The sequence below is a fragment of the Mercenaria mercenaria genome, chromosome 17 (genome assembly GCF_021730395.1).
Source record: "Mercenaria mercenaria strain notata chromosome 17, MADL_Memer_1, whole genome shotgun sequence".
In the NCBI taxonomy this organism is placed as follows: domain Eukaryota; kingdom Metazoa; phylum Mollusca; class Bivalvia; order Venerida; family Veneridae; genus Mercenaria; species Mercenaria mercenaria.
The window spans coordinates 9,470,295-9,492,232 of NC_069377.1; the positions used below are offsets into that span (position 1 = coordinate 9,470,295).

The following is a 21,938-nucleotide window of genomic DNA, read 5'->3' on the forward strand; positions in this document are numbered from 1 at the left end:
CTTTAACCGACTAGCATAGATCATGCGTTGACACATTGTCTCATCATCGGGAGCATTTGTGTGTAGCACAAACACAAGCCATCAGTGCATTTAAAAGTTATGGAGCAGAAACAAGTTTTACCTGACATTCAACAGTGACCTTGACCTTTGACCTACAAGTTCAATTAACATATTGCCCTCTTTACACATACCAAGTTCTATGAACCTAGCTTGAATACTTTTTGAGTTACCGCAGGATCCAGGTTTGCGGACGGACGGGCGGACGGAGGACATTCCTATAGTCCCCTCCGGTGTTCCACTGGTAGGGAACTAAAAACAGACATAGATTGATTCAAGTTACACCCGCAAATTGCCTGTTGATATAATGCAATGCGTCAGGTTTCTTAAGTAAGCATGCATCTGGATGTTTTTAACTAAGATAAAAAGAAACATTGATCAAATGTAAGTTTAACAGCTGTTGTACATTTCTTATTCATCCCAGTGTTTATTATATACAAAATCAATGCTTGTTATTTTGCAAAATAAGTAACATTTTGATTCTACAATGTCAATGCCAATGTTATGATTTTTGTGAACATATTCACTACGATACTGCTATTTACAGAGTGTCAGCTTTTAAGGAATTGATTCAGGTGCATACGTTTGATAAATATTTCTCTTTTCAACATATTAATTGTTGTGCTTTTTAATTTGCTGGCTACTCAAACTATATCATGGAACGGACGTATGCTAGTTGTGTGCCAGAATCGCATCAGGGCGGATAATGGCGAAATCCTTTGGTATTTCACTGAAATACAAACATACAAAGTTTGATGCGAAATTACCGGTTGTACTGTACGTATTGTCTACATTGATATCTTATTTGTATTGTTGAACATCACAGTTTTATAAGACTTTTTCGAAACTGCAGTAACAGGTAGTATTGTGTAAACACTTTTACAAAATGTTCGAATTTTATAACTATACACTTATGTTCACAAGTAAGAAAAACGGTATTGAAATAATCGAGCCTCCTGTAGTTGAATATTGGTATCCTCAATACTGGTCGGTAGCCTTCAGAACGCAAAAGAAGGGGCCGCCATGCCCGAGTGGTTAAGGTCGCTGACTTCGAATTGCTTGCCCCTAACCGCTGTGGGTTCGAAATGTCGTTTGGGTGTAGAATTATTTCATATGTGGAAGCAATCCTGCCGGCCCACTGAAGGTCGATGGTTCTACCATGGTGCCCACTCGTTTCTGAGATAATGCCCTTGGGTCTTCGTCCGCAACCAAAAGCCGAAAAGTCGCCATAATGTCGTAGGATTCTGTTGGTGTGACATTACACCTAACAAAAACAAAACAAGAGATATCAACAGAAAAAAAACACTCTACCATCGAAAAAGTGTAAACGTATAAATAAATTCGATGGATTTATGCTATATTGTCAATGAAATGCGTTATAGGTTAAGTACCCATACACAGACAGTAAATCTAAAGTTGCCTCAAGATACCATTGTGAGAAGTAGTCTTATAATTAGTGAAATTCAAGATTTAGAGCTGAATGAATCTTTATAATAGTGTGTAGTTTACTGGACTAATGAAAAGTCCTTACCTTTAAATACCTATTGTTTTTGGTATGTCTCACTTAATAAATCTATTAACAAATGTTTTGTGTAAATATATTTATTTTTAACCATCTTTTTTAGGTTCCAGTGTAGTTTCCAGCCAATGTAGAAAAAAATTACGTTTTCAATAAAGTAAGCCCGACAAAATTTAAAAAGAACGAATAGAGACAAAAACAATTGATAGAAGAGGAACAAAAATGACTTACATGAGTTTGATACATACTGCCTAAGGACTATATCGGAAAATGATTCACACGTTTCACAGTTATATATATCAGTCATAATTCTGTCATCCATCTTACCTTCGGCACATATGCAAGTATCCGCATGATGAAAATGCGCAAATATTGAAATATTTAATGATCAAAGAAATTATTAGAGGAATGGATGTAATTAGAGCGCTGGCGCTTTTAAAAGTTATAGTACTTTGTTTCAGTGTTTTGAGTGGTAAGTTTAAGATTTTTTTATCCATTATCCCCTTTTATGAATATTTATCTTGTGTCGTTTATAGTGAAATGAATATTTTACAGTTTTCTCGAAAAAATAATACTCGTGTTTAAGAGTGTTAAAGAATATATAAGATTGTTTTTGCTCGTGCAAAAGTTGAGATCTAACAGTCAAAGCATAGATTTTGGTTTGAAAATACCGCGATTGCATGTTATGGAGTACTTGGTTAATGAAATTAAAGATTGTAATGATTTAAGATATATCCAAGAGTTAAAAATAAAAAACCCCAAAAATATCCGTATAATAACTATACGTATTGGCGTATATGTCATTACATCATAACAGTTGAAGTATAAGTTTGATAAATAGCAATAACATCTTCGTATAATAACGACTGTTACTTTCCATTTAAATTTATACTGTTTTCATCGGCTTAAAATTAAACTTTACCTTGTCTGTAAATTTGCAAGATGCACGAGTCGTAGTTCAATTAAACGGATATAGATAACTTAAACGAAAATCGAAACATAACGGATCAAAAACATGTAAATCTCTGTTAATATACATTTTTAAGAAACCAGGTACAAAATATGACACTTTTTCACAGATTTAAGCAAGAAAATTACAATTCTTTACGAACACCTTTATCAGTTATTCAATGTCAACGATAAGGATACGGTGTCCGCTGAAAATGCTTCGCTACAGAGATATATATTTTTATTCAGTCATTAAAATGTTTTTATTTTTTTTATGATAATGTTCAAAGACCTGTATTTATGAGAGATTTTTCTCGTTTTATATTTGGTTTCGCATTATAATTTTAACCGTTTGCACGCAATGCTTTCAAGGCAATGTAGCATTGCGCGGCTTCCAACTGCACCAAACTGGTAAAGAAGATACAGAAATGCTAAAAGACCAGACTTATTAGAGCACGAAAGGTATACAGCGCGATTCACGGATTTTCAAGAAATCCCAAAGTGGTTTATACCGGTCTAAAAACACACAAATGCACTAAAATAGCATTTAATTGACACTGTACATAGGACTTCCAATAATTATTTTAATATCAAATAATTACAAAACAGTCAGGTCCTTAAGGCAATAATTAATAAAACATCGTCTTTAACTTGTCAAATCACTTGTACCCGGAATTAGATACAGTTACAATTATCATTTGTACAAAAAGGACTGTTACAAAACAACCACAGGCGTTTAAATGTAACCGTTATTATATTCAAAATACAGAATAGCCGTCTCACGTTTTAGATGGTATGCTCATAGGGAGATAGATTTAGATATGTTGATAGAATAGAATAAGACTATTTGTTTAAAATGTCACATGAATACATTTGAAATAGATTACTATTTATACTTGTTTGTTCCTATTACAGAGAATTCAGACAGGAACATCTACAAAAAATATTACTGCTCTTGGCCGTTATCTACTCAACAAAAAGTTAACGGACTGGTGAAATATATATATGTAGTAAATATATAATGAAAGTATAAATAGTTAATTTTTTATGTCATCCTGAGCAAATAGTTTGTATATATAGGTGTGTTATTAGAAATTCGCAAATACCATGTGGCATGCGTAACTTACAGCAATCTTATGTGACAAATAGTTACAGCGCTGAAATAAATATAAAGCTAAATTTTCTCTTGTTCACGAATATTAAGAAAAATCAACAACAACCCGTGTAGCGTTTGTTCGTAGATAATTATTAAATACCAACGTTTCGGCGTTAAGCCTTCCTCAGGGATTTTTTTTTCTCTTGTTTACGACAAACAGTAGGTTATGTTGTTACATACATTGCATACAAATTGACTACGCTATACATTCTATGATTGTATGCACGACATTTCCTTGCAAATTATAGATTAACACAGCATAAATTCTTCATTATATAGTAGTTACACAGGTTTTATGTAATATTGTGTACATATATAATATTAAAAGCATATTTTCTCATGTGCTATGTATTACTGCTATTTAAATTTGTGGCGATAGACATTCTAATTATGATTATTCCATATTCAATTAATCGTGGATGTTAAAATATTGGTGATTTGGTTGTTTGTATTATCTATTCCGCTAGACTAAGTGTAGATTTATTTTTAAAAAGTGCAGAATTTAATTTCAGTATCTTGCAATTCAAATCTTCTGTGAATGTCATTGAAAGTACAATGTCTCAGGTCTAAAAATTGTTTGTTTCCGGTATCCTGACCTACCCTAAAAATTTGCCGCGACCCTAAATGTTTTAGGACGCTGGATTTTTTTCTCGATATTTTCGCTATTTTATATACTTTTCACTTTGTGTTGCTCCTTCTTCATTGTAAAAAAAAACCTAATTACCTACCCTGTTTTTTGGGGGCAAGTTACCGGAAACAAAAGCTATTTTTAGGTCTCATGCATATGATTTGTAATTTATAAATGCTTCGTTGTACGTTGAATATAATTTCATCAAATCAAAAACGTTGCAACCTTAATCTCGTAAAAGGAGAATCCTTGCTTTAACAGAGAATTACAATAATCAATGGATAAACAATTAGGTTCGCATAATGATATACTTGCATTAGCCAATATAATAGCAAAAAACCACTATCATATTGAATTATTAAACATGGAAAATTGAGAAACAATGATGGCTTAGCAGACGGTAATGAGATAATTAAAGGGAACAACAGCATTGATTTAACGTTGTTTCTGTAAATCTTCTGGACGCATTGAAGGCAATGGATGAATTCTAAAATTGGCTTAAAATGAGATAGGAATGCGTTTTTAGTTATCGGGACATTTCAACATTTGACCAAAATGGCAGCCGTTTTATTTCCATGGCAACGCTGAGCAAGACGGCAGGCTTGATTTAAAATCAAATTGCATGTATATAAAATGAAACATTTTTAACAGGGTATATGACAAATAAAATAGTCCAGTCATTAGTACATGACGGCATGATGTCATCAAAACTAAAATGGCCGCCGCCATATGTTTACAGTGCAGAGAAGACTTCTGTGTTCTTTACAATTTTAAACTTTGAATACAAAACAATTTACGTATTGAATAAATAAAAAACCCCAATAAATGGATTTATTGATAGATAAATTCAAACGGTGTTTATATGAACTTATTAAACGTTTAAATGTTTCAGCAGGTGCCAGCCAAGGCATGAAAATGCAATATTTTACCGTTCCTTTACAGCTTAGGGTGTTCAAAATGAAATAATATTATGTGTTCACACTGTAAAATTAAGCTATACAAATGATACAAATTACTAAAAACACGATATATTTTTTCCAAAATAATTATAATGATAAATTAGACCTTAAGGCAGTTATTAGTATGAGACATCTTCAACCTGTCAAAATATAATGTATCATGAGAAAGTGCACCCCGAATTAGATACAGTTACTGATGTAGGGATAACGCATTTTTTTAGTGTTGAGGGATTCTGGAAATGTTATAACACGAAAAGAACATGCGCTAACGCTATTCTAGCATAAAACGCGTAAAAACCAAGTAAATGAATATATTATCCTACAACGTCATTAAATTTCCATGAAATGCGCGGTAAATTCTATGTTGTTTTTTTCACGTTGGCGTCATTTCCTTTTGAATTATCCGTTTTGGGGCCGTAATACGTTTATGCTTTGCCACGGAACGCGCATATATAAAAAGGTGTTATAACAGCACGTGAGCGCGAGAATCTCTCTGTTAACACACGTTTTCTCTCCTGTTAAAAGACCCCCGAAAATGGAAAATAAAAGCAGTTTTATGCTAGAATACACTTAAGGGGCGAATACAAAACAGTCCAAGCTCTTACATGTATGCAACCGTTATTCTGCGGTATTTCCTTGTTGTAATTTTAATGTGTCTGTTTGAAATTACATGGGCAGGTATCCTGTTAATAAAATCTTCGGAGGTATTGCAATTACATTTTCTCGTGTGTATTGTTGGTAATTCATAAATCACTTGTTGTATTCATGATCATTATTTTATAAGACACACATAAATAGTATATTCTGAAATCCGAGAAATAAGCTTTTTTTTACAAAATCACCAAAAAGAAAATAAAGAGGATGTGAGAAAGAAACGTGAAAATCTATTTCTAATGTCATGTAATAGTACCCGACATTTATTTATTCCTGAAATTATAAGAAGAAATAGAAGCATTTCGACCTGCACAAAGTACATCATCATGAATACATACAAAATCAAATCTAGAATTAATTTCTATGTCTAAAGCTTAATTCCTTTTATCAATTTATCTTTTTGAAAGGTAGATATGGCACTGGAATGACAAAAATCTTCATCTCCTCTTTGTTTAGATCTAGATGATATCTGGTGACAAAATACAGAATAATAAACTAAACAAAACGTACAGTTACACAGTTTTCTAATTTAGTGACGAAATAGTGCCTAATAAATACGGCATACTTTATAAAAGGATCTTTAAATATCTGATTTTCAAATTGAATTTATCATTGCTTATCATCAGTGTACAGATAAAAAAATACGCTGGCACCCAAACTATATTTTACTTTTTGATGCACCTAATTTGTAACAGGGCTTTTTGTGAATTGCGATTATTTTACCAGATATCATCTAAACTTGTTTCAATTTCACCCCCTGTTCAACTTTTAGGTTACACTATACCAATTCAGTAAAAAAATAAAATTAAAAAAAAAATTTTTTTTTTTGAAAAACACGGCACACTCACCGGACTTCCATACATATGATACGCCGCATCAATTATATATATGCAACAAATAAAGTCACCATTTGGTACTATTGGTCCAAAACGAGAATGAATTATTGGCAATGACTTTAATATATATAAGGTAATAAAAAGAAAGATGACAGTTAAAATAGTTGCCATAGATATACAGGTACAGCCCATCAAGACAGATCTGCAGGAAGACGTGCACTATGTGCACTTGGTAAATTAAGAATCAATAGAATTAAATTGCTTTTTGTTAACTTCTATCAACACTGCACTCTGGGGAGGTATTAGAAAATTACTTTTATTTGTATAATTGTAATCTTTCAGTTTGATCTTTGAAAATGTAAACATCTAAGAGAAATACCACAAATAATATGGAAATATTAATCAGTTAAATTTTCAGAAGTCAGGTGTATACATTTGATACCAAAAACTAAAATCATAACATGACTCTTTATATAAATCTCCAGTAAATAGTCTGTGATATAGACCGGTACATAGTCTGTGATGTAGATCGGTTTTAGGTTCAACACCATATCATGCTTAGCTAAAGTCAAAACTTGAAAAATAAGGCAATTAATTATTTTCTGATGTCATGTAAAACAACAACACATACTGAATGGCTTGTCGGTCAATAGTCAAAGCTATTGAATCTCGGTCCTCGGACTTCGGCAACAGTTTTAACTATTGACCGCCAAGCCACTCAATAAGAATATACCGTTAAAAGTTATTTGCAAGTATTCTCGAGAAACATTGATTTATCACATTTATCATCTTATTATAAACAAAAGTTTCTATGGCAACCGCGAATGATTAGCAACTATGGCTAGATTAAAAACGCACCTTGAATAAATCATCAAACTTGAACTGATGATACTAAAGTCGTGTATGCGTTGTTATAACCGTGGCTAGATTAAAAGAAACACACCTTAAACAAATAATCAAACTGGAATTGATGGTACAAAAAATGGCTCCAATGCTCGCACAATCTACACACTTCAAAAAATCGAAAATTATACTCTACAAAGATTAAGCATAACATTTTCAATAGATAGTTTTCTATGCAATGCAGAAATTACTTCATAAATAAGATTATTTATAAAGAATATTCGCTTATAACCTTATAAAGAATATACCTCATCGCAAAAATGCACGGAATGTGCGTAAGTATTCACTTAGCACTCATGAATATTCCCTTATATTTGCGTAAATTGTTTTCTGCGTCCGAACCGAAATAGGGAATGATCTATCAGAAAACCAGTACAAGATATGCATTTCTTAATTAACATCGATAAACGTTCAGCTGCAAATTTCCGTATTGTCGGTTCGATACCATTCTTCTACATGTATGAGAGTAAAACTTGTACAAAATGTCGATTTAATTCTTTAACACATTCTAAAGACAAATTTTCAAACATTTTCTGGAAAATCCAGGAGTGAAAGTGTTCGTTCATTCAACGAACAATTCAAGCAACTTGGTGTCAGTATACGAAAATAGTGAAATCATAGAATAAACACTATTAAAAAACATTAACAAAAGCGTGAAATATGTTATATAAAATAATATAAAAATAAAAGCAATATCGATGAAATTACACAACACTGAATTTAAAAAATGTGATTTGACTGAAACCACGGTTACGTGTGTGGAAGTCAGAGAGCCTAAAACTACAGCATGTCATTGGTTAACAATTTAGGTTAACGCTCGAAAATATTGTTGAAGATGAATGAGTGCCAGGTCAATGCTTACTGTCAATATTATTGACCATGGCGAGAACTCGAAAAAGTATATACTGTTTTGTATCCTGGAATCACATCCGCTTGCCGTGAAATAAATGTTACAAAAAGAAAATTGCTGCAGATTACCTATTATACATAAATTCTATAAATATTTAGCAAACATTTATTTTTACATGCGACTGTGATGCAGCTATATACCGCTCAACGCAAAGAATCTTTAAATATTATTTTCAAAAAAGTAGACGATCGCCCGAGTGATAAATCATAAAACCTGTAACATCTGGCTCCACTTCTTTTAGAGAAGAGTTGAAGAAAGAGCCATTGACACTTCCGAGAAGGCGCTAATTAAACAGAACAGAACAGAACTTTTTTTTCTGGTTGCAATATATAATAAACTTTATAAATAAATATATTTTTAAGATGAATTTAAATTTTGTAGTTGATACTACTTTTCATAAAATAGCATTAAAAACACTCAAGAAAAAGCGTGCTTAAAATATATGTATCTTTATATTAGTCTTTATAGATCTAGGATGATAACTGAACACAAATTACCATAATCTAGTGAAAATTGTTACCTAATTATTCGGTTTAAATGGTCTTAATTACATTTTCTGACTAAATTTATCCTTCCTTCAACATTTCGCTGTACTCACTATCAGCTCATTATCATCTTTAATCTGCACTCACGTGACCAAAAAATCTAGTTAAAATATTAAATTTGCTATCCCTTTCAGTATTTTAGTTACGGAAATACGGGTTACAAAAAGGAAAAAAAAAACAACTGAAAATTTTGTCAATGGTAATATTAAAGATCTTTTCGGACAACAACAAAGGGTTATTTTTATGAATTGCAAGGGTGAGTTTTTCAACAAACAACATCTTTAAGGAAGTCAGTACACTTTTCACATTGTTATAAAATGATGTTTCTGTTTTTAACTTACAGAAGCTTCAAGTCTGCAATTCCCGGAACAAATCCACATTTCTTACGGTAGCAGCCATGACAGTATGGTGGTCATGTGGTCGTCACGTGGCGAAGTTAAATGGGAGGTGCATTATGGGACGTCTCGTACACTGATACAAATGATGGCTGACAGTACAGTTGCTACGCTTCCTGATACACATTTTAAAGCAGCGAAATATATATACAGATCTGAGCTTAAAGTGCGTCAAATCGTTTTAATTTTTGGTTGACTTGCAAAGTGTGTGAAAGGAAAAGCATAATAAAACAAACAAACAAAATAAAAAAGAACAACCAAAGACAAAACAAAACAAAACGCAGTAGTTGTAATGGCATATTTTATTGTACTATCAACATTTATCACCTACATATTGCTTCCTTGTAGCAACACTTTTCTCCTTACTTAATATTAAGTAGTTCTTTGTCTTTTTTTCACAAATGAGGGAGGTCATACAATGAATGAAATCTTCAGTAATACGATGGTGTTCTTAAGCATACATAGATAAACTCCTCCCTCGATCCCCCTATATACTAGTACACCATTTCTAAATAATCTAATGATTTTGCAAAGTCTGTGAATGCATAAACCCCATATTAACAAACTAAAGCCTATTTTTGAAATAAGCAAAATGTCATTATATTTCAGAACCTCACTCCGGCTACAATCTACTTCTACAAAATTGTTTCCAGAAGTAACCGAAATCCTGAAACAGAGAGTTCAGTTTTTAGTTTCAAAACGTTGCCAGAAGATAATGTAAGTCAAAAAAGATACTTGATTTTTTTTTACAGTTATTGTGAATCTTGATTTATTATAAAGTGGATCAGTTTGAGAAAGTGTACAAATGCTTAAGTTTTACTTTTTATAAAAAAAAACCTACTTCCTTTGAATAATCTTAACGTACTGTATTTATATAGTCATGTTTAGTTTTGTTTAATTAAGTATATCAGTACAACACCTTAACGTGACTTTAAAAAGGAGAAGAAAAGCACGCGTATAAGATCATTTATCGCCACATTTCTGAAAACTAGTGGAGGTTACAAGTACCCTTTATAGTCAAAAGCTCTCATACAGATATACATGCCGTCCGTACATGCACATACTGAATTCACGTTTTTCAGGAGCACGATGCAATATCAAGATTTGTCGTATACGGCGATATGGGCGCCAGAATGTCGGATCCGACACGGGCAGCTATTGAGACATTCAGAAAGAATACGAATGTTGATGCAATACTTCATGTCGGCGACTTCGCCTACGATCTTGATAGTGACGGTGGTCAGGTCAGTAAATGTCAAATGTAGAAAATCATAATAAGGATTGTTAAGTTGTTAGTATTCTTGTCTTTAATACAACACAAGCAGTTAAACGATCCCAATAAGTAAGAGCAGTCATGGACATATTATTAAAGTGTACAATTGTTAAAACAGTACTTCATGTCGACAACGATCTCGGTAACGTTGATGGACTGGTCAGTAAAATATAAAATGTAGAAATTCAAAATGTCTTAAGATTTAACACTGCACGAGATAACGGACATACTTGTGGGAACGGAATAGTGTCTCGTGGCCATCGAATACTAACTCGTGGGAACCGGAGACTAACTCGTGGGGACGAGATAGTGTCTCAGGCCACGAATACTATATCGTTGGATAGTATCTCGTGGCAACGAGTCAAAAACACACATTTGTCATCTCGAAGCTACCGAATATTTGTCTGTTTATTTTTACCATTTTTCATCAATCTTGGTGACTTTGTTGTTTGGTTGCTCTAATCCAAGGTTCACTATCAAGATACAAATAATACTTACTTTTTAAGGCGCTTATTGTGTTCGCCTTCGTAAAATAAACATATTATCATTATTATAATACGAAATTACTCTGGGCTATATAAAATAAAAAAAATGTTAGAAAATTTACATATACATTTAACCTTTAGCCTGCAGGCGGCAAGTGATTCTGCCTTTGCGACTCGCGGCAAGTGGTTCTGCCTTTGAGACCAATGCAGACCACATCCGTGCAGGCTGATCATGGTCTGCACTGATCGCTATTCAGTCAGTAAATTTTCAGTGAGAACCCCTTCGAATAATAAATGGTACTGTCAATTTGAATGATGGATCAGTCCATTTTTTGAAATTTAGCAGAGTAAAGGTTTAATAGCGCGGTATAGGCGTTCTTACGTTATTTGAGCGTGGATTTTCCTGCTTGACTTTTGTCCTTGCTTTCTGTATGAATTGCTCGAGTAAGCACTTGTACTCGGGTTATGGGTGTTCCAGCAAGCGGGGTTTTACAGCGTATGTATTTCCAAGAAATGCAACAACAATTCTTTCTAATTTCTAGATTGGAGACATTTTTATGAACGAAATACAGTCTTTTGCTGCCGAGATTCCATATATGACAGCTCCTGGTAACCATGGTAATATTTACTTAATAAATTAAATGTTTTATCAATATTTATTAGTTTGTAAGTAGACTATTTTGCAATTCAGCAAGGTTGTACTTAGCATTATAATATGACAGCTATGAAAATGAAGCCGTCAAGCAGGCGACATTTCGTGCGGAGAGAAGAAAAATTGAAAGGCAACATTTTATTGGTGAACAACGTCCAAAATAATCAGAAGCATAATCAGTAGGACTTTTGGTACTATTTGCCGGAATAACAAAGATTACCCATGAAGATATATGAAAGGGATACATAGATTGAACAGTGGACGTCAATTATTTTACAATCGCTACTTCAGACATTTTACTGATATGCATAGTAAAAAAAAAAAGATGGATGATTTCCTACGTTGACGTCTTGGGTGCGTAGTTTTATGATCTTGCTAAACTGACATAAGTACGCCAGGTTTTCCACTTGAAGTCTTAATCGGAATTATTTTACTATGGACGAGATTAGACAATTAGAAATTGATTACACAATATTTCACATTGTTCTCGCGATTTCAGATACTGTAAACCTAGAAATGTTTTCGCGCTTTTTCAATTAGCGACTTTCGCGGGCAGTATATTTCCGTTAAATTAAATAGCCGCGAAAAAATCTGATCTAACAAAAACGCGAAAGATTCTAGCTTCCACTAAAAAGATCGCTGTAAAATGATTCTGTACTTACACATACCTGGATATTAATATCTCAAATTCTAGTACCATAATTGTATAAAATGAGTGTACAAATCCACATTTAACTCAATTGATTGACAAGTTATTTCTGTATGATGTAACAGCCTTTTCAATATCGATCCGTCAGACAAACAGGGGATAAAAACAGAAACAATATTCATCTATCGAACGACATATACATGTAATTTGTAGTCGGCAGCCAATGCAATATATTATTTGTAAGTAAAATATTGTGTCTATTTTTGCTAAGTGTGGTTTAATCGCCTAACAAAAAATACTGCTTTAATTGGCAAACAAATGACAGTGTAATAACTGCCAATAATTTGGGGTGTGGACAAGTCTGTATCTAAAAAGGATTTCTCTCTATCTGTTCTTTATCTCACTCTGTCCCTCTGGTCAGATCACTCTGTGTCTGTACTAGTAGAGGACGAATTTCGCGCCCTGTGTGGCTGTGTTTGCTGTATGTAAAGTAAAGCGCCTTTGAACGTGTTTATCATGAAAAGGGCGCTATATAAATCTGGTAAAATAATAAATAACAATAGTAACCGTTGATATGGATGAAAATGATTGGGGTACATTTATAATTAAAGGGTACAAAAACTGAACGTTTTCGAGAATACTATCAATGCAACTATGCCGTGATACTTACCATAGTATACTAAGTATGTTCACTTGCGACTTCATGTTCGTGGGATTCGCGAAGGATATGATTCCGCGAATATTTGTACCCACGAAAATGTCCAAGTTTTGAAAAACGCGAAACATTGTATCCGCGAACATTTCTAGGTTTACAGTATTATTATATAGCACCTAATTAACAAATATATAATTTGATAAAACGCTTCATTTTTACTTTCTTTGGCTGACTGAGTAAAACTATATAGATACATCGTGGTTTTATTAGTGAAATACCCGACTATCCCGTTCAGTCTAAAACAGAATTTAATGAGAACAGACATTATCATGGTACGAAAAAATGGAAACAGCATTCTATCTTTACTTTAATACAAGGCTTTTAGCTCCCTCTCCTTTCCTTTTTAAGGTATAAACACTTCTAATTTGTCTTAAAGAACAGAAGATAAATATAATGACATTAATTAACAAGTTATTTAGACTACATAAAAGAAATAGGCTTGACAGTCATGTTATGATAGCTAATAACAACTTCGATTTTCAATGAAAGCTTTGTCTACTTAGTCATAATTTATCATCATTATATACAAATGTACTCATTCTCAGTGAAGCTTTGATGCAGTGCATATCTAAGTTTAAGCTCTACTTTTCTTTAGCTACAATTTTATCAAATGGCGAGTGTTCTTTGTGCATTTAGTGTTCTCGCACTTTGAACACTGATTTTTTAAATAATTTTAATAATTGTACTTATTTCATATATAGAAAACAACTACTGTAAAATCATTTAATTTCGTGGGCATGAAATTTCGTGGTTTTGGTCAAAACGGCAATTTCGTGGGGATATGAATTCGTGGATTTCAACTTTTGAACACAAAATGAATGGGAATTTTACTTGTTCGTTGGAATTAAATTTCGTGGATTGACTCAACCACGAAATCCACGAAAATTAGCCCCCCACGAATATTAATGATTCCACAGTATTCGACAGCTTCATAACATAGCTTTTCAATGTGACTTACATTTGAACAAAATGATTCTATGATACATTTACAGAAATTCCACAAAACTTTGAGCCATACAGAATCCGTTTCTCAACGCCGAATACCTCATGGCCGATACCACTTGATAAGATGTGGTACAGTTTTGATGTTGGACTTGTCCATTTTATCAGGTAAACGTAATGAACAGATTTTGTGATCATCACTAACCAGTGCTTGAATCAGCTTGATAAATAGTTTTTCTGAACAAAATTAAAGTGCTGTAGACCATGAGGCTGGTGTGGCACATATCATTACCGCGCATTAACATGAAGAAAATAAATAAAATCAATTTGAGTCGTCTGCTTTTATTTGCTTGGTTGCGCTCTATGCTTCCAAAGGACATTCATATAGATTATGTATATTTATAAAACATGTATTATATATACATTCTTTAAGTGCCATGCGTAGGCCGTTAAACTTCATCACCTTTTAGATTTCATATGGAAAGAGTTTCGTGTGTGCAGTGTTAGGTCAAGGTCAATTTCAAGATATATCCTTTTCATTTTATGTTCTTAATGTATTAGTCATCTTTAGACGTCCTTGACCTCTTTCTATACCAGTCACAACAGTTTATCACTTTATAGAAGTAACTAATGAAAGAGGTTTTGTTTCTTCTATAGAGAATATTTTGTAGTGTGTTTTTAAACATTGGTGTTTATCATAACGAGAAAAACATCTTCTTTCAACATCAGCATCAAAGCTGGTTCTAATAAAAAATAACACTTGTAACGGTATGACAAGGACAAAGGTCCAATAAGAAAAACACAACCACACACGCAGCATTTCGGAAATATTGGTATATGTAAATGTATATACGTGCATACTGACTAAGCATATGTATACAATAATGAAATCACAGACGAAAAAACAGACACAAACATGCATTATGCATAAAGACAGTAGGACACCATAATGAAACCGTCAGTAGCAAAACCACAACTGGGGCGTGGAAGAAGGTAAATTAGTGGGACAAGGAGACAAATTATTGACATTCATACCTCCCTGAATGAGTGTATGGTATTACACTCTGGAGTATAATATTCAGGAGACTGATGTCCCGCACGCATAGTTATATCACAAAATAACTATTATAATTTCAGTTATTCAACTGAGGTCTATTTTGCGAACAATGAAGAACACGTCTGCGGACAGTTTCAGTGGTTGTTACAAGATTTGATCGCGGCAAACAAAAATAGAGATAAAAGACCCTGGATCATTGCGATGGGCCATCGACCAATGTATTGTTCAAATAATGATGGTGATGACTGTACGGATGCGTTTATGAGAAGATGGGTAAAAACAGGGTAAAAATCGTTTCTTTAAGTATGCAATTACCCCCATTTAATGTGGTGTTGGATTCAGTAATGTTATTGCAAGGCGATTGATAACTCAAAGTATCCATATTGTGGTAATTATTTTACATGCATATTAAATATCATTACAATCAAATCTATTTTGAATATACATGCATTTTGAATAAGTTTCTAAACCACAATATGCCTAATACTATTCCTCCTAAAGTTTCATTAAATAATCTTGGCTGCAGTCATAAGGAAATAAAAATAAAATAATTGTATCATAACATAATAGTATTTGTATTTTGTTTCTTCAGACTTGAGCCTTTGTTTAATGCCCAAGGTGTTGATCTGGTGATAGAGGCGCACGAACATTCCTACGAACGATTGTATCCTATGTACAACGGTGAGGTAGAGCGATTTAATTATACTAATCCTCGTGCACCTGTTCATATTATTTCCGGTTCGGCTGGTTCTCTGGAAGGGATAGACGGATGGAGCGGTAAGAGATATTTTGTAAAAAAAAAACATCTTCATTAGTAAATGGCAGTTCCTTGGTATATTGACTGGTCTATATTTTAAAATAGATAGAATGTTCATGCGTTTGTTTACAACCTGCAAGTCAAATATCATTTTAGACTTCATAGATCGTTTCTAGTCGTAACAAAAATACAAAACTATGAGGCTGTCATGTTTAGAAATATAATATCATATTCCGTTATGAACTTTAACTGCCAATGGTTTATTTTATACAAGAAATCAAATGTCTTCTTAAAGAGTGTTCTTTTTTGTATATATTTTAAAATTTTTGTTGATTATCTAGTATATTTCTCCATGTAATCCCAGTAATAAACATGTTAAAAATATGTTCATTTAGACAATACAATACAATATCAAACCACCAGGTTGTCATAGTTGGAAATTCTTATATTATTCCCTTATAAACTTGTACTTTTTCTGCCCATTGTCCGTTTTGTTGTGAAATTTAAAACTATTTTCAATCATTTTTTATTGTTTTTGTTGTGTATGTATCATATTAAAAAAGATAATTTCAAGAAGTATGCGTCAGCTAGGTAAAGATATTACCTAAATGAAATAATTTGGTTCCTTGTCAGTATTTCTTGCTTTAACCATCGACTAAATAAGAGAATCAGTTGATCGTCAGGTTTATAATTAGGTGACTCGTCAAATGATTTTGCGATATCAGCTGTCGTCAGATGGAAGTTATTACGTCAAGGCTTCGTCGAAACTATTTCGTTATTTTATATTTTGAATTGTATAAAATATCAGTACTATAGCATGGATCTTTTATCATAAAAAAACTGATTTTACAATTTAAGTCGAAGTGAAAATAAGTGAAAATATACTTACCAAATTATTCTGTGCAATCAAATTATATAGTTCATTTTCATTGATAAGGGATATAATGTCATGATCAACAGCTCGAGTGTTAAACAAAAGAATATAAAGAATGTAAAAGAGCACTCTAGGAGCTTGATTGTTATCATAACGATATGTTATATACGTACAGAACGTAACTTTTTAATATACCGTTACGGAGGTACTTTGCTGCAATATAAAATTTATTTCTATAAAGTGACATTGCAATATTTTCTAAAACACTGTTGCCTGAAATCAGTCACAAATTCATTGTACGAGACTTTTTATATGAAAACAGCTGAGCGCGTTTAACTTTAACTACAACAGCTGAAACTAAGCTGTTTAAGAATTCCTCATTATATGAGCCGTGCCATGAGAAAACCAACATAGTGGCTTTGCGACCAGCATGGATCCAGACCAGCCTGCGCATCCGCGCAGTCTGGTCAGGATCCATGCTGTTCGCTAACAGTTTCTCCAATTCCAATAGGCTTTAAAAGCGAACAGCATGGAGCCTGACCAGACTGCGCGGATGCGCAGGCTGGTCTGGATCCATGCTGGTCGCAAACCCACTATGTTGGTTTTCTCATGGTACGGCTCAAATCATTTTCTTTCAGAATCAGCAAAACACTGGTCTGCATTTAGGTCAAGCGAAAAGGATTTTCAGTCATTTGGTATTCTAGAAATTCACAATCGGACACATCTTTTATTTAGACAGAACAATGCAAAGGATAACTTGGTCGTTGATGAAATGTGGTTGAAACAAAATAAACACGAACCTTTCGTTGAAAATGTTGACTGCTTCGGACGATTTGCGCATGCGTCGTGTGTCTGTGAATTTGTCCCGAAATTAAATCTTACAACATTCAACTTGTTACATTTTATGGTAAATTAAAGTGTGGGACAAGATGAGATTCGATTTCATAGCAAGGATAGAATCTATTTATTTAGACATAGTGCCAGTTTCTTTTGATTCTTAATTTTCGACAAATAACCTAAGATGTATGTGTCACAGTTAAGTGATAGGGGATATAATGCCATGGTCAACAGCTCGAGTGTTAAACAAAAGAATATAAAGAATGTAAAAGAGCACTCTAGAGGCTTGAAATAAAAAAATGAAAATAATATTGTATGCTTAATTTGATCATTTTAAGCATGTTAGTAAGAAGTACGTAAACTTGTAATTTAATGTCCGTCTAGATTTCCTTCAGAACAGTTCCATTTGACAGGATATTGAAAAATACACTATTCTTTGCCATACAAAGAAAAAATTTAAATGTCAAATACATGCATACTGACACATATTGATGACATTCTTTTAAACTACAACAAAATATATTCAGATCCATTATTTTTTTCAGTCTAATCTAGTTTAGTGTATATATATACATTCTATTCACAACAAGCAACAAGCATACATTAATACATCAATGTAAATATACAGAAGGGTGGGGACAGAAGTTATTGCAACATTATTGGGGGCCCTCCCATAAATTAATTTAGCTTAACTGAAAGAAATATTACCTGAAACAGATCATACGACACCCATATTTTTTAACCATTTCACTTTATTTCAGAATCACCTAGGAAGTGGTCTGCGTTTAGGTCAAGCCGAAAGGATTTCCAGTCTTTTGGAGTTCTAGAAATTCACAACAGAACACATTTGTACTTTTCGCAACATGACGCTAAGGATAACACGACGGTGGACCAATTCTGGATGATTCAAGACACACACGAACCATTCGTTAAAAACGTGAAATGCTTTGGATCATTTATTCACGAGTCTTGTTTCTGTCACCTACCTTTAGTGATGCTTCGGACAGTTATCATATTGTTTTCTCTCCTTTTTGTCCCTTTTATAGTTGGGATCGTCATATGTGTGATCAGAATAATTAAGTGCAGATCAAGAAGAAAGCATCGGAGACAAAGCGTGTGTAGCTCCAATTGTTCAAGACTAGAGTGCAGTAGCACGTCATCCGGCTCGTCAGTGTCTGACTGTGAATCTGAACTATTGCTTGAGGAGGATGATACGTCAAGATGAAAACATGGCTTCTTTTACAAAATAATATACTAGTACACACATCCGTCCAGTTGAAATCCATATAGTTGTGTATGTTTTCAACTTGTATATTTTATAATAAAGCGTGTAAGGATTTTGACAATGTTGAGAAACAATTAAATTGAAATTAATAGACTTAGACATTGTAGTTATAAGTCTAGTGCTACTGCAAGTTTGACTGACTATAAACTTTAGTCAAGCAGACTATTTTATTCAGAAGTACGCACTTTACGTATTGTAACTAAAATGTTTCCAAATTTGTATATTATTTACAATCTTCATGTGCTCAACTACAGATGGATTCGTGTTCAACCGTACCCGACCTCAGAATCAGCTGTGAATGGCATAGCGATCACCTGCCCCTGGTTATATATACAACTACGCCTGAATTTGTGTTCAGCTGCCTATTGACTTCATTAGCTGCTTCTGAATTTGTGTTCAGTTGCCTATTGATTTCATTAGCTGCGCCTGAATTTGTGTTCAACTGCCTATTGACTTCATTAGCTGCGCCTGAAATTGTGTTCAGCTGCCTACTGACTTCATTAGCTGCGCCTGAGTTTGTGTTAAGTTGACTATTGACTTTATTAGCTGCGCCTGAATTTGTGTTCAGTTGCATATTGACTTCATTAGCTGCGCCTGGAATCATGTGCAGCTGCGCCTGGACTTCGGTAATGCCTTGATTTGCAATCAGCAGTCATGTTCAGCTGTATCTGGATGGTTCGTATGCAGCTAAAACTTGGTTCATCTGTTTACATGTTGTTCGTTTTGAAAATGGGCTCTCCATGGCCGAGTTTGTAAGGCCACTTGCCCATCATCGCTTTGGGTTCGAAACCTCGCTTTGGATGTAGAATTATTTCATGTTGATTTTACCCGCTCATGCCTGAAATAATGCCAGGAGGAATACCTAGAGCCTTCATCCTCCATCAAAAGCCAGAAAGTTGCCATATGATAAATTGTTACGGTGCGACGTTAAATCAAACAAAACATTATTGTACGTGTGTTGTAAAAGGGAAAGGGTCACACAATTTGACTGCCTGCCATAAACAAGCGATTTGATATTTTGGTTGTTGTTTTTTTTTGGGGGGGGGGGGGGGGGGGGGGGGGGGGGGGGAGGGAGGGGATTCTTGAAGACTTTTCTACCTCATATTAGACTTTTAGACAGTTTCAGGTACGTCTAGCCTCAAAGTAATACATACACATGTGTATGTATAAACAGTATATGTGTATTATAACATGTAAAATAATCTGCATATCATCTTGCCAAGCCTAAAAGATTGTGTTGATGGGCATAAATGAGTGTTTGATTTCAAGTTTCTTATTTTGCATCTCTTCGACTGTGTGACTTGGTGTAATGATAGAAAGCTGTAGCTTAACTATAAAAGTACAAGGGAAGTAATTCATAGCCAGTGATAAAACATGAACTGACGCCTCTTTATCTCAAAAAAACTACTTTGAAGTACAGGGTCCGTATTTATAAACGTTTTGACCCGTAGTCTGAATTTAGACTAATTGTTAACCCTAAAAAGTGTAGAATATTTTGCGATAACTTTATGACAATTCCATACATACTGCTAAAACTGTTTATGTAGTTGCAGCAGCTATATTCCAACAAAGTTCCATTTAAATACGTTAAATCGCAACATAGAACGACTTATATAAGTTTGTGCAATTTCTAACTAAATTTTACACTGCGTTAAATAAAATTGGCGGGGAATCTCCAAAAATTCAATCTGACTAAAGTACATCTCCTATTACGCTACGCATAGGATCTGAGAACGACCTATTCATTGCCTCGTTCTGACGACCCTTTCGCTAGCCAATCAGAGCCAAACTTGCAACATCTTGCAAATCTACCTGTAGCCTTGACTTTTGATATTTAGAATTCTTACGTCGTAATGTATCAGATAGCCGCCTAGCTCAGTCGGTAGGCCACTTGCTTTGTAAGCGAGGGGTCCGGGGTTCGTGCCCTGGAATGACTGCACATTTTTCTTACTCTTTGACATTCGAATAAGTCGTCTGATTGGATAAAATAAAAAATAGCAAAACTGGAAATCCAAAATTTACAGAAGACGAATGTGAATGGGTCGTTATCAGATCTTCGTTTAGAAGATCAAGTACTTTAGTCAGATTGCCAAAAATTTGAAGTACTAGTATTTAAGGTAGTTCTGGACGATCGGATCGAATTTTTTTCTATAATGTAGAATTTGATTAAACTCTGATTTTTCAAAACTTAGAAACTTCAGCAAATAAAAAAGATAGGATCGTGTGCTTGTATTTTTGCTAGACTGATTTGAAAAATTTGGACCTCACGCAATTTTTGATGATGGGAGTCTATGGGAAATCAAAACTTTCATAACATTTTCGAGAATAGAAATTTTTCTACAATGTAGATTTTAATGAAACTTCTCCAAGTTGTAAATAAACACATGGCTTATAATGTGGTGAAATAAAATGTATAGGTTCGTGTGCTTATTTCTGAGATATTTGACCATGATTAAAGTGAACCGCACATTTCACGCTAATTTTAAGACACTATTTTGAATTATTTAACGTGTCAGATGTTTGGTATCATATTTTAACTTAAGAAAGATAGTAACAGTGTTATTATAACAAATTTACTTACGGGTTGCAATTATTTCCTTAAATGAGTTTCATTTCCGCACGCCGAATAAAGGCTTTATTCTACGTTTTCCGGATAAATGACGTTACGTTAACACTTCCGGTTTACCAAACGTGAAGAATTACCTTAATGACTGATTGTGCTGGAGTATGACCCGACACGTTAAGAAGGGTTATCTTGTCGAGCAATAATATGAAGAAAAAAGGTCGTTTAGAGTTTAGGACCAGTAAAGACGATCGGCAAAATTCCGTTTGATAATGTATTCTCCGTATGCCATTTAAGCATTTACCGGATACGGTAAGTCATGTGTTGTCTGGGCTGTAT

At 33.8% G+C, this 21,938-nt stretch overlaps 1 protein-coding gene across 3 annotated transcripts; it reads left to right on the forward strand.

The window, feature by feature from the left end:
- The first annotated feature begins 503 nt into the window (after nt 1–503).
- LOC123537159 (acid phosphatase type 7-like) lies at nt 504–20,050 on the forward strand. Of its 3 annotated transcripts, none has more exons than XM_045320744.2 (10): nt 504–834; nt 1,683–2,048; nt 9,459–9,676; nt 10,120–10,227; nt 10,593–10,754; nt 11,811–11,886; nt 14,277–14,394; nt 15,364–15,567; nt 15,876–16,060; nt 18,513–20,050. In XM_045320744.2, exons 2-10 carry the CDS (start codon nt 1,961–1,963, stop codon nt 18,974–18,976), a joined length of 1,623 nt encoding a protein of 540 aa, XP_045176679.2. In that variant the 5' UTR covers nt 504–834; nt 1,683–1,960; the 3' UTR covers nt 18,977–20,050. The 3 variants fall into 3 exon arrangements, with proteins under 3 accessions (XP_045176679.2, XP_045176681.2, XP_045176680.2); XM_045320746.2 differs by lacking the exon at nt 18,513–20,050 and adding an exon at nt 17,553–18,450 and having other exon boundaries at nt 510–834; XM_045320745.2 differs by having other exon boundaries at nt 519–632.
- Nucleotides 20,051–21,938: the final 1,888 nt, after the last annotated feature.

What these genes read in the sequence shown, in the direction of transcription:
- LOC123537159 (XM_045320744.2), top strand. Translation starts at nt 1,961, where the DNA reads ATGATCAAAGAAATTATTAGAGGAATGGATGTAATTAGAGCGCTGGCG. An exon ending in TTGTTTCAGTGTTTTGAGTG is followed by an intron (nt 2,049 to 9,458) that starts GTAAGTTTAAGA and finishes TTTAACTTACAG; the next exon opens with AAGCTTCAAGTCTGCAATTC. An exon ending in AGAAGATGGGTAAAAACAGG is followed by an intron (nt 15,568 to 15,875) that starts GTAAAAATCGTT and finishes TTGTTTCTTCAG; the next exon opens with ACTTGAGCCTTTGTTTAATG.